This window comes from Dermacentor variabilis, chromosome 8, assembly GCF_050947875.1.
Source record: "Dermacentor variabilis isolate Ectoservices chromosome 8, ASM5094787v1, whole genome shotgun sequence".
NCBI lineage: Eukaryota > Metazoa > Arthropoda > Arachnida > Ixodida > Ixodidae > Dermacentor > Dermacentor variabilis.
Window position 1 is genome coordinate 122,531,531 of NC_134575.1, and position 13,200 is coordinate 122,544,730.

At 49.7% G+C, this 13,200-nt stretch overlaps 1 protein-coding gene across 4 annotated transcripts in view; it reads left to right on the top strand.

Moving 5' to 3' along the window:
• The window catches only part of LOC142590566 (nose resistant to fluoxetine protein 6-like), a 109,751-nt gene that overhangs the window by 84,188 nt on the left and 12,363 nt on the right, over positions 1–13,200 (top strand). For 2 of the 4 annotated variants that reach the window (XM_075702847.1, XM_075702849.1), the window contains 3 exons: positions 4,050–4,172; positions 9,851–9,971; positions 10,905–11,094. In XM_075702847.1, coding sequence (XP_075558962.1) covers positions 4,050–4,172; positions 9,851–9,971; positions 10,905–11,094 — 434 coding nt within the window. The remainder of the gene's footprint in view (positions 1–4,049; positions 4,173–9,850; positions 9,972–10,904; positions 11,095–13,200) is intronic. The other 2 variants (XM_075702848.1, XM_075702851.1) reach the window with 2 other exon arrangements.

The window sequence follows — 13,200 nt, forward strand, 5'->3', positions numbered from 1 at the left end:
GTAGTGCGTCTTGAATGGCGCCGTCTGACCCTGTGGTCACCCAGATTGTAATACCATCGGCGTACATGGCGTGCTGAGGTCAAGAGTGACAGCTGTATGGCCATACGTTTTAATGTTGAACCCGTTGACGGCAGTGAGGAAAGACGTGTCGTGGCGATGTCTTCTGCGGTCTTGAAAAGTAGTGGGAATGACACAAATTTACGGACCAGTGTCTACAAGATAGCGAACTTTCGTGACGCGGTCGGTGACGTAGAAGAGACGGCTTGATGTGAAGCCAGTAGCAATAGCCGTCATCAGTGACTGGCCCCACGGTTTCCCGGAAATTTGCAAGGCGGACGGCACTGATGTGCGCGAGTGCCCTATCTGGCGTAATACCAACAAATAAAGGGAGATGGAGGGCGTGACTCGTTTTGGCCATGCGAGCGATGCCACTGCTGATGGTTATTCGCACGAAAGCGTAAGGCAGCGAACTGGTTAGTAAGTTCCTCTACTTGCACAGCAAGGTGCGTGCCTGAACTGTCGGGTTTGTCAAAGTGCTGCTGTAACTGGGGTCATGTCGCCATGGGTGCATTACAACGGTCAATAGTGGATGTCACAGCATGGAAAGGATCCATCTGGTCTGCCATCATCGCTAAGGACTTGACAGATGTAGTAGGTGAAACACGTAAAATCATGCGTAGCTGACTCGGCAGCCGCTGGAAGAAGAGCTCCCGAAGGATTTTCGAGTCTGCTGACGATGGACTGGTTCCCAAGAGTTGTGTCATGCGGCGAAGCAGCTCAGTCTGTTTTTCTGTCAACAAGTGGCTCCGATGAGAGGAGCTGTTGAATCCGTCCCGACTCAGAGTCGGTGGTGCGTCGTAATAACTCCCGCTTAAGGATATCGTACTTATCATTGGGCGGAGGAGCTAGCAAAATGTCGCAGACCAAAGTTGCAGTGGTCGCGTTAAGCACACTCACGATGTTGTCGTACTTGACCACCTGAGATGTGACTCAGTGACGTCGAAACTGCGCCTCAATGTGGACGAACCAGAGTTCACAGCCCGAGGGCCAGAAATCGGGAAGCTTGAGTGTGGCGACGGTAGACGTTCCGTTTTCTTCGAGACGTCGTTGTTCGGCGGCCGGTTTCATGGTGCCGCAAGGAAACTTCGTAGACGTATACAGTTGTGATGTAGTATCACGTTTGAGGTCACCAACCTGTAGGAACAGAAGGCCCACAAACAATTGCCATTTATATATCAGGTGACTGCGTTGATGTCGTGGCTACCATTTTCGAGCCTATATGCATCATTGCGCTAGTCTAGTCTCTTGTTCTTCCACCGAGGGGATCTGAGAGAGGATCTGAGAGAGGATCTGATCTGATCTGAGAGGGGATCTGTCCACTACATGGCCATCTGTCACCACAAAGTCAGTGCCATGTTGAATCTGTGCTGACATCTGTGGACGTGGCTTGCACTTGTATAGATGACATTCTTGTACATGAGGACGATGAGTCAGAACCTGCTCTCCGCTTCGTTTTGAAACAAAATAGGGCAAACAGCACAAGCTTTGACATGTGTCAATATTTACTGCTTGTAATGCGTAGAACAATTTCGTTGAACTGAGTCGATGAACAGGTGCATATCTCGTGACTACTAAAGCGGCAGGTCCACGGCATGAGAGAACTACTATTTATGGCGCACTATGACGCACGGTTTTTTCTTTCATATCATCCCAACGTACTGGAAATGTAGTGTTGTCTGAGTAGTCTACCCAGGAAGCACGTGAACCTTCGTCGCCACGGCTCGTGAAATCTGCCAATGAAGAGGAGATATGGTGCCTACATCGCCCGCAGCGGGAGATTGGTATGGCCAAGCAAAAGTCGATGCTAGCCCATGCCGAGCCATTGCCGCCGTACAATCTGTGTAGGAAGTGTAAAGGGTGCTCTGCAAGCGACATCAATTCATTTGTGACTGTGGAATGGGTACTCTGGAAGACTGATCGCGATTTAAACACATATAAAGTAGAATTTGCTTCCTTTTCCGTTGTTATAGTGTCCGATAACCGGCAGTGGTAGACAACCCTGGCCGCACAGGCATGGAAGAGCAGGAGTTACGAGCTATGTAACGTTCAAACTTTTGACCCTGAAATTAATTCCAACTGCAGCGAAACTGACTGGAATTGTCTTTGTACGTTGCCATGGATAAATATTAGCACTCATGACGCTCACAATTTCTTTAAACTAAGACACGTCTTTCTCTACTACAAAGCAATCACAAACCCTAGAGACAGCATTGCTCCACGGTCTTAAAAATTAATGGCATCCCGTCGCCCGTAGACCTTTAACGCAGATGGTAAACATAAGCCTATACTGACAAACGCGTGTTTCCCTTATCCTTGCGAGAGTAAAAAAAGCGATGAGAGGTTCCTCATGATAAAGCTCTGATAACTGTCAGTTGTGATTCCAATTTCATAAGTCATTTCCTTTACTACAAGCATATACATTTTGTGCGAGGAAAGGCTGATATTATTAAGCTGTTTTCACTTGCTGTAGTGTTCTAGCTATTTAGCGGGTTAACTTCAGTGCGTGAAAGTAGTTTGAATTCTTCCTTCACGTAGTTTTTCCGTGGTCTTAATTATACGCTGCTTTCATGCTATGTATTGTTTTGAAAAATCGGCATTTTTTTTCAGAGTAGTGAAATTAATGTACTAAGCCGAAGCAAAGATGCCATGGCACAAGAACTATGTGAAGCATTCCTTCTAAATTCATGAGGCTTGAGCTGAATTATGGCGTACTTTTATCACTTGTAGCAAGCGGATTTTATTGTTATAATTTGCCGGGTATGCTCGTCACCTGTGTACACGTGTTATGTTGTACACATAGGCTGGGCTTCGACAAATAATGCAGAGAATACAAAGTGCAGTGCGCGTCCTTTTCTTTATGCATCTTTAGTCCCTGTTGACGCTGGTATGAATTGTTCAGGTGTCGACGAACCAGAAAGCGACAAATTTTTTCACAATGTTTATCGCTTTACAAAGCACCGCGCACTAAATATTTACGAGAAAGTGCATTCGTACTACGCTCTTGTCTGTTAACGCATAATAAAATTTGGAAGGTATCAGTTTCAATCTGTTCTGCGTTGACTTCGTCATGCGTGTATGGCTTATTTGCCAGAAAAATGGAGCACGTGTTGCTTGTGAGCACTTTAAGTCAGCTGTATGATATTGTCACAGACAAAGCCACAAAAGACTTCTGTCGACGCTATCGATCTTTTATATATCGCTGTCCTGGCACCTTCGTCGTTGTCTTCTTCTGGGAGCCACCCAACATGCTTAGCATGTGGCACCGAATTTCGCGGAGTGGCTGTCAGCTGTGTGGAGGTCGTGGCAATATTCTGCATGCTGAAAATAATTTTCTGCGGTGTCACGCAATTTCGCGTTAATGCTTTCTCATTTTCATGTACACTACCGAACAAGATTGTACGGATATTACCGCTTCGTCTGTTTTTATATGGAAGCGTGCTTCATCTGAGATTAATGTGCCATATGTAATGCACTTATACAAGAGCAGTGCCATGGTATGATCTCCCATTGCCTTTGAGATTGCGCGAGCAGGTCATGCATCGGTTCTCTGAATGCTTATCCCCGCCATATGCAGCATGACCAAGCGTGTGCATATTTGTATGCCCGAAGGAATACCCAATAGCTGCAGATGGTACAGTCATGCACGGATTGGCTAACCGAGGTATGCCACTGATTGGCGCTTTTTTCTGCCTCATTTAGCTTTGATTACTAGACATAAGTCTTTGGAACTCTGCAAAAGAGCTGCTCAAAAGCCAGTGTAAAAAAATGTTTGGTTTACAATAAATTCCGGCACTCGAGTCGCTAGTGTTCGAAATCAAGGAGCAGCAAGGCTGCAGTGCAATGTGTAACATGCCGAAATAAACATGGACACGATTCGCTTCTAGTTGGCTTATACCCTTTAACACTCCTTTGAGAAGATGCATTGCCATGTCACGCGGTAATCAGAAGCGTGTGGTCTTTCCAACGACTTGCTCGTCATTACTCCCCAGGCGGAAAAAGTTGGCGCTTGCAACGTTCACCGTGCTCTCTGTTTTGGGTTGCGCCATCGCAGCGTGGACAGCAACTAATCCAAATGTTCTACCCTTCATGACTTATCCTGCTTACACAAGAAGGTGAGCCCCATATCAGATCTCAGGATCGGTACGTTAACTCAGTTTCAGGCATAATTACAACAAGGTAGAGAATATACAAACATATACTATGTAGGATGTGTATCTGCGATATATGACCTGATGTATAGAATATCTGCTAAATTCTGAGTGTTGTCTGATACGTGAGTGGTGCATATGTGGTTTAATCACTCAGTCTAGCGAATCGGACTTAAGCATTGTATACGACCAAACTAGAAACGGAAACGCCGGTTAAGTAAATTAATTTTGTCTAACGGGACACTCCTACATATTTTATTGAAACATAAACCCGTTGAGTGTATTCAAATTCATAATAGAAAAGTTGGCACTGACTCGAAAATGGCCCGAATCTACAGCAGAAGCGCTTACGTATTCCAGGGAAGAAATTTTCCCAGTTCGATAACAACTAATTTTTAGCCGGCAGCGAACCCGCCGTGGTGGTGGTGAAAAGCTTTTACTGATGAGAAGGTAGAAAGTAAAAACCAATTAAAAAGCAGCGTTGTGGGCGGCCTTCAGGCTGCTCGGTGCTGGACAAAGCAGCCTCTCACTGCTGCGGATTGGTTAGGCGCCTAGAGGCGGGGGGCAAGTGTGCCGGGCAGGAGACTAGGACGTGAGCGGAATCGGCGCGCGAGCCGTCACATAAGCGGCAAGCCGGCGAGCGCGTCCCGGGGTGGAAGAGGGCCAGACGTGCGGGAGTAAGGTAGCTATGGGCCTGAAGGTGGCGCCATAAGTGTTGGTGGGGCTGGGAAAGGGATTGGTGCGGAGGGGGGAAGGTGAGACGAGAGAGGCGGTAGTGCAGCGTGATATCGCGGTACGTGAGGAGCGCGTCGCGCGTATCAATTCCCGGGGGGGGCGGGCTTGCTGAGTCAGTCGAATCTCGAGCGATGGAATTGGCCGCCTCGTTACCAGGATAGGCCGCGTGAGCGGGCACCCAGATGATTTGGATGGGGCGAGAGGGAACGGTGTCGGAATGCAAGATTCCGATGGCCGGGTGTGCCACCAGTCCAAGCGCGTAGTTGTAGACGGCAGGTTTGGAGTCGCTGAAGATGCACTTCGCGGAGATTTGCGTGATGGCAAGGGCAATAGCTGCCTCCTCGGCCTCGACAGAGGTTGAAGTGTAGAGCGAGGCAGTAAGCGTGTGTCGGAGAGAATTGTCAGTGACGGCAAGGGCATTTGTTGGGTAGCGGCGGTACGGGGCAGCATCTACGTAAGCCACGGCGGCCTGCCGTTCGTACTGACGCCAGAGCGCGGACGCTCGCGCTGCTCTACGGGAGGGGTGGTGTTCTGGATGCATATATTTAGGGAGGGGATTAACGGTTAGGAGGGGGAGACATGGGAAGGGATGGGCAGTGATGTGGGAAGAGGAATAAGAGGGGAAAGGTTAAGGGTGGGGAGAAGTGCGCGACCCGGGCGGGTGCACGAGAGACGGAGGAGCTGGGCCGTGCGATGGGCCTCCGTCACCTCCGTAAGGGAGTTGTGGACGCCCATCGACAGTAACCGAGCCGCCGACGTAGACGTGGGAAGGGAAAGGACTGACTTATACGCCTGGCGAATGAGGCTGTTGACTTTGTCTTCCTCGGTACTTGAAAGGTAGAGATACGGAAGATAATAAATGTAGCGGCTGAGAACAAATGCCTGGAACAGGCGGCGGAGGTCGTATTCGCGCATGCCGTGGTGGCGGTTTGCAATGGGGCGTATGAGGCGGACAGTGTGGTGCATGGACCACGTGTCGCGGAGGCCCAGGTTGTCTGCCATGCAGTCGCAGATCTGGCCCCACTGTTGTCTAAGGAGAGAGGCGCAATGCTCCTCCATGTCCAACGAGAGTCGGGCCAAACGGAGGCGCAGGTGGCGATTGTATTTCTGAGCCTGCCACCGGCGGTGGACAGCGTGATAGGCCTCCCAAAGGTGCAGCAGACGGCTGTTTGCCGTAGTGGAGAGTGGTGCTGTAGGGAGTGTGGATGTGGCAGTGTGGACGTCCACCAAAAGGGTCTCGGTCCAGGCAGGGAGATTGGTGATAGGAGCAGAGTAGGAAGTAGAGCGGCGAGTGGAGCGAAAGCGGTCCCAGTCGACTATCCGGGTCAGACCAGTAGAGGCGCGAGCAAGGGAGGGGAGTGGGAAAGTTGTGCAGAGGACGTAGTGATCGCTATCGAGGAAGACCCCTGTACCAGTCCAGGTCAGATTGGCGGCAATTTTGGCGAGGGTAAGGTCCGGATTGGTGTCTCGTTGAACACTAGATCCTATCCTGGTGAGGCAAGCGAAGTCATTAAGGACCGAAAGACACTCGTGGTGGATGAAAGTGCAAAGTGAGGGGTCTTTGCGAGTGTTCTGGGGGTAGCCCCAGCTGGTATGTGGGCATTGAAGTCGCCAAGAACGACCAGGGCGTTGCGGCCAGCGCAGGAGAGCGCTCTGCGGAGGACGACTAGGAGAGGAGCTGAAGGGGCTTTGGGAGGACTGTACACATTGAGAACAAAGAGGCTTGTCTCAGTGCGACGGCGAGGAAGGATTTCAAGGAGGAGATGGGTACAGCCCGAAACGTCCAACTGGTGCTGCACGGCAGCAAGGTTGCGCTGCACCAGTGTGGCAAGGTTTGGGTGGACCCCAGAAGAAGGATCGAAGGAGGTGTAGTCGCGCACTTTCACGGGAGTTAGGGGTTCCTGCAGTGCTAGGATGGAGGGCAGAGTGTCGGGAGGGATGTCCTGGAGGTGGAGCTGCAGGGTGTTGCGCTTGCTACAGAACCAGCCAGAAATTAAGGCTCGTGGGGTGTCTGGCCATGATGGATGGCGGAGTCCCCCGACAGAGTTGGGGTAGGTGCCGGGGTGTGTGGGGCAGGGAGCGACAGGTGTGTGACGGTGGCCTCAGTAGCGCTTTGGCATGTCTCTAAGGCCGCGACCCAGGTGACTAGGGCGGTAAGGTGTGATTCGATGGCGGCCACACGGGTGTCGATATTGGCGACGCGCTCCTCAAGTCGCGCAAAGCGGGCCATGACGCGCTGCTCAAACGCCTCAAAGAAGGAGGTTGTTTGGCGAATCACGTCACGCTCGGGCGCGACGGGGTCGGAGAAAGGTGATCGGCGTTTGAGCGGGGGGCTGCGGTTGGGAGAGGAGGCGCGCTATGATGCAGCCGAGGATGGCGTATTCATCGGCTCCACAGCTAGCGCGGGCGGCTGTGGAGGTGCGGGAGCTGGGGAAGTAGGAGGAGGAGCGGAGGAGGACAGACGCACTAGCGCGGCCTGCAGCTGGCGCGACAGCTCCTGAATTTGGAGCTGGTGGGCAGCGATAGTGGTCTCGCGGGCCGCGGTTTGGGGGTCCGACGTGTGAGGCTGCGGTTTCCAGCTTACCGGTGATGTGGTGGTGGTGGCAGGGGCGGTGGACGCCTCGGACCTAGGCAGAGGCGGGAAGGAGACGCTCCGGAGCGGTGGCGGCTGGTAGACTGGGCACCACGGGAGACAGAGTGGCGGTGGGGGCGGGAAGGCCGGGAGGTCTTCAGGATGGGCACGGTGGGTAGCGCTGGTGGGGGAGGCTGGTGCTTGGAGGTGGCCGGGGACGATGACGGGCCGTTCCGGTCGAACCGGAGCCCGCACGGGTGCGAGCCCGTGACGTGGGCTCCCTTGCACAGGATGCAGCAGGGGACGCAAGTCGGGGGCGCGACTGGCTTGTGGGCCTGGCCGCAGCGGTGACAGAGGGCGTACTTGGGCTTAGTGCAAACATCCGCTCGGTGGCCTGGAGCCCAGCAGTTCGTGCAGGCCTCGGCTCTCGGGCGGAACGGGTGGCAGCGGTAGACCCCGCAGTTGAAGACGATGGTGGAGGGGAGGGTAGAAGCGCCGACGAAGGTGATGAGGACAGATTGGGAGCGCCCCATCTGGCGTGCGTCAGCGATGGCGTAGGGGGTGTTCACGTTCGTTGATTGGAGGTCATTGACGATCTCGTCCTGGGTTTGGGAGTCCACTGCGTTGTGTATGATGCCGCGGAGGACGTTGTCGGGTTCGGCCGTGTGGGCACGCAGGGGCTAAGACATGGCACCTAGGCGGAGTTCCGAGACCCGGAGGTAGAGGCGAGCGCGCGGCTCAGATGGGGTGCTGACAGTACGGGAGTTGTTGTACGGATTTATCCGTACTTGGTCGGTGGTGCGTGCGGTGGCGTAGTCGATGGTGGCATGAGTGTAAAGGATTTGGAGCAGGGCTCCGTTAGTGGTTGTGCGGAGGTCAAGCCTTCCTCCCAGTCAGAAGACGATCTTGAAGCCCTCCGCTGGGAGGCGAGGTAGGGAAGCGTGACGACGGAGAGTGTTAGTGCAGGGAGTCTTGGGTGGTGGCGAGGCAGGCGGTGGCGAGACGATGGGCTGGGGGGCCGCGGCTGCACGGTGTGCATTCACGGCACGGACTCAGCGTGATTCAGCTTCAAGCTCGGCAGGGCTGATGGAGGTGTCTGCGACTTGATATTCCATGTCGGCGTGTGAGCTGTATCGACGTAGGCGGCGAAATCGGGCGACGTCGACAGCAGGCGTTGCGCGGAACGCAGCTCCCGCGTAGGCAGAGTCCGATTCCGCGAACCCGCCGTTGCAAGGCATTTATTCTACTAACTTGGCTAATGGGGAGGCTAGTCGTTCGCAGCAACGGTTTATTTTTTTGGCATCGTGGAAGCGTATTGATCCCCATCTTGATACGCTGGAACTTTGATTATGAACGCAAGTTCAGCGTAAACCCGCAATTTCGAGGCAGTCTTATGAATGGTAGAGTTAGGAGGAAATGGAACCCTATAGAGCCTGAAGACGAGCTAGTCGGTTAAGCAGAAACCTGTATCGTGCTTCTATGTTATGTTAAGCGGATACCAGGTTTTGCTTTTAAACACTTCATTGCGGAAACGTACGCGCATGTGTCAACTTCAAGCATATTGTTGAAATCCACCATGTGGAATTCTTGCAAGCCATGCAAAACTAAGAGGTCTAACTTAAGTGCAGTCGTTTATCGCGTTGCTCGGCGACACATTCCTAATACACGCGTAAATTTAGCAGAATCGATTACGTAGGCTTTTTCTTACTCGTGCAACATGCGCTTTCTTGAGCCCTGTGCACATCCAAGTCACGCTGCCAAAATGGCAGCGCAAATAGACTTCAAAATTTATATTCTCAGTAACTCATTTTCTCAACTGGAACGTTGTGCACATATAGTCATAAAATGCACACAGAAACAGAAACTATTGCATCAAACGGGTTATTTCTCACACAATCGCTATGCTTCGTCTCATTTTTATTTACAAAACAATTGTTAGTCGGCGAAGAGCCAATGTTGTTTCTAGTTGGCTGTACATGCTCAGTTAGACGTGCTATTAGAAGAACGAAGACGCAGAAAATGTCTGTATTTCCTCCGTTCCTTTCTTTTCCTGCGTCATTGCTCTTGTAGTAACATGTTTCTTTAAAACCTAAAAGTCGCAACCAAACCAATTATGGTATATAGCGCTGTTCCGTCGTCATGAAGTGTTTACACAAAAAGGCATGTATTGCGTCATAAATCACAGCAACTTAATTTACATGTGGTCCGACATCAAAAAGGTCTTGAGATGAAACAACACCAGGTGGTCCTAAGGTCACTTACCCTCGTGCCATTTTCTAAGAGGATTGACTTAAGCATATATTTTTAATACGTCAAAAGTTTTTTTTTCTTACAGTATACAACTGACAACAATGAACTTATACTACGTGCGACCTTTCTACCATGCCGTATGCTTCTTCAGCGGTTGCATGACGTTACTCGTCTTGGATGACTTCAGCAACCGTAAAATTTCTAAGGTAAGTCAGCGTTTATAACTTGGACCTGCTTTCCAAAAATTGAAAGAGAAGTTGGAAAAGTTGGAAAGAAAAGGAGGTTGGATGCTATGGCTCAGCGAAGCACAACTTTATTGTTCTTTTTTTTTTAAATCGCAACATTGATACTTAACGAGTTTTCCTCACGTAGACACATCCGCTGCGAATGTTATCGTGTAGTGACTGCGGCCTTTCGACATTCACGCGCGCACGCTGCGCAGCAAGCTGAATGAGCGGTATTTTACAGTTGCAGCACTTATTTAACAATGCGTGATGTCTGTAACGAGGTGCCCATCCGTTAACCTAACGAGGCGCCCGTTTCGGTGTTTCGCGCCGACGTCGGCCCTGAGTGTTAAACGGGCGAACGAGCACAGCGAAGGCCGAAAGAGCGAACGTGGAGCGCAGCGAGGATGAAAGACGCCGATATCAAAGAGACCGTGACGCGGAAAGAGGAGGAGGGTTTGGCGAAAGGCGCGAGAAGCGTAGTGCCGCTCAAGACGGGCTGTGCGGTGACGGCCGCTACTCTATGGCCGCTACGAGATGGCGACAGTAGCGCGCCGTTGTCTGTTCCCTGATGGCATGCGAGCGAGCGCCCAGGATACCAAAGCGCGGCATGAGTGAAGGTCTGTCGGCGGCGGCGGCTGCTGTGAATCGCGCCCACGCGCTGCCTCTCGCGGTCGGCGAGGCAGTCGCGCCACACTTCGCTCCGTTTGGAATGTCCCGCACGAGATAGATTGTCTGCGCCAGCTAATGTATCGCGAAATGAAAGCACGTATAGAGCGGCGCTCAAATTGCGCATTAGGGAGCATCTTAATCGTCGATGAATTTTTGTATCTTAATATTTAATCGTGTGCTTGCCCCTTAAGATAGGGATAAATGTTTGTTGTATTAAATAAAACGTTACTTTTACTCGACCAGAAGATGCAGCTCGCATGCTGGTGCGTGGCCGTCACCAGTGCGCTCTGCGCCATCTTCATGAAGGTTCCCTGGTACACGCGTCGTGATGCCCCCTCGGGAGCCGCAAAGCTGGTGGCAGCTTTCTTTGAGCGAGTCCTTTGGTCGCTGTTCCTCGCCTGGGTCACGTTAACTTGTGCAACGGGACGAGGCGGTGAGTGCTTTTCTAGCTGTTCTAACTCCGTAAGCATTTTACGCCCACTGATAGATTTAAGAAACGTCTTTTTCCCTGTCCCCATGGGTTTCCGTGCCATATATTCAATTCAATTCAGCTTTGTACGACATCTGCCAGATGCTTGGAGCACGGACAAAAAGCCTGAAAAGGCTTGACTGGGTCCGTGCACCATAGCGTGGCATACAGTGACATCAATTCCATACAAAAAGTAGAGGAGGAAATCAATTTGCAGAAAATTTAAAAACTACAAAAAATAGAGAAACTATGCAAACAGGCAAATATGTGCGTAAAGAAAAATCCATGAATATACAAACATCCTGGGAAATTCTCTGGATCAGAAACGAGAAAAAGTACAAAAACATAAGTAGTGTTTCAACAAAATGTAGAACAATCGACAGTTATACATATATGTTGCGTAGCTGATTCAAAGAGATCAATTCTATATCCGTGCCATTTTTGGCCAACTCATTTAACAAGGTCGGTAATGTGTACTTTAACATTTGCTTACCGTAGGTCGTGCGGCATCTATCAACTTTCCATGTTTCGGGATTGCATGTGTTGTATGCCGGGGAATTTTTTTGCAACCGCGCCAGTGAATTCAGAAAGTTAATTTTCTTGTTTGTTTCCAGTTTTTGTTGTCGTAGTAGTCTCAAATTGGACATAGATTGTACTTTTACAAGCTTAAGCTTGTTAAACATGTCCTGTGTTTAACTCAGGTAAGGAGATTTAAAAACAAGGCGTATTGCACGCTTCTTAAGTGAAAGAAGTTTCTTCATATTTTCTTTAGTTGGTGCTCCCCAAACTAGCGCACCATAGGTTAGCGTAGAAGAAAATAGAGCATTGTACAAAATATTGTTAATAGAAAGAGGGAATGTAAAGCAATGTCGACGCATGAGGCCGATTACTTTGGACAGTTCTTTCGTTAGGTAATTGATGTGAGCATCCCAGGACAAATTACTGGAGAAAATCCCGCCAAGGGTTTTGAAACTTTCTGCAACTTGTATGGCGAAATCGTTTAGCAGCAGTCGTGAGACTCTGCAGAACTTGTTTCGTGCATGAAACAAAACTGCTTTGGTTTTACTGATGTTTAGCTTTAATTCATTAGTTGTAGCCCACAAATGAATGTGATAAAGGGTTTCATTTGCGCAAAAAGATAGGCATGCGACATCCAAGGCGATAAAAAATGGGCTAGTATCGTTAGCGTATAATATGTACTTGGCGGTATGATCAATGTTAACAATGTCGTTAATGTAAAGAACAAAAAGAAAAGGGCCCAAGATGCTTCCCTGTGGAACACCTAAATTACCTGGTTTGACTAAAGAAGAGTGACCATTAATCTTGACAAACTGCATGCGACCGATTCTGTAGGTACGATGAAATGAGTGACAGAGCTTTCCCTCCAATTCCATAGTGCTCCAATTTTTTCACAATATGTTGTGATCAATATGATCGAATGCTTTTCTGAAATCCAGAAAGATACCAAGGACCAAGCTCTGACTTTCAAACGTTTAAAGTATTATTCTTTTTTTTTTTTTTTTGCAGGAGCAATGCTAGCTCTCTAGATTTATCTTTCCTGAAGCCGTACTGCGAGTCAGTTAGCATGTTTTAGCGATCAGTAAATGAAATTAAACGCGTTCAAATTATTTTTAAGACCTTTTGAAAAGACAGGTAGAATATAGATTGGACGGTAGTTTGTAAGACCATTCCTATCACCTTTTTTGTAGATTCCTGTAACTTTTGCGCATTGCATTTTACGAGGAAATACCGCATATGAAAGACAATTGTTAATTGTATGCGTTAAGAAATGTGCGATCTAAGGTCTATGCCACAAATTTGTATTTACTTTCCCCTTCTATGTCCTTTCGGAGGACGATCCATCAGGTGTAGGCATCCTTAAGAAATTCAGTTGAAACTTGAAATTTTTGTGGAATATGTGAAAACTTGGCGAATAAACGATGAAATAGTTCGTACCCACCGGCGTGACGCGAACCTACTCAACTGCGCCAGTACTTTAAAACGAGTGTTTTCACCACTCAGCCGCACTACTCACAAATCTAGCGATGAAAATGTATAGTATTCGTGAGT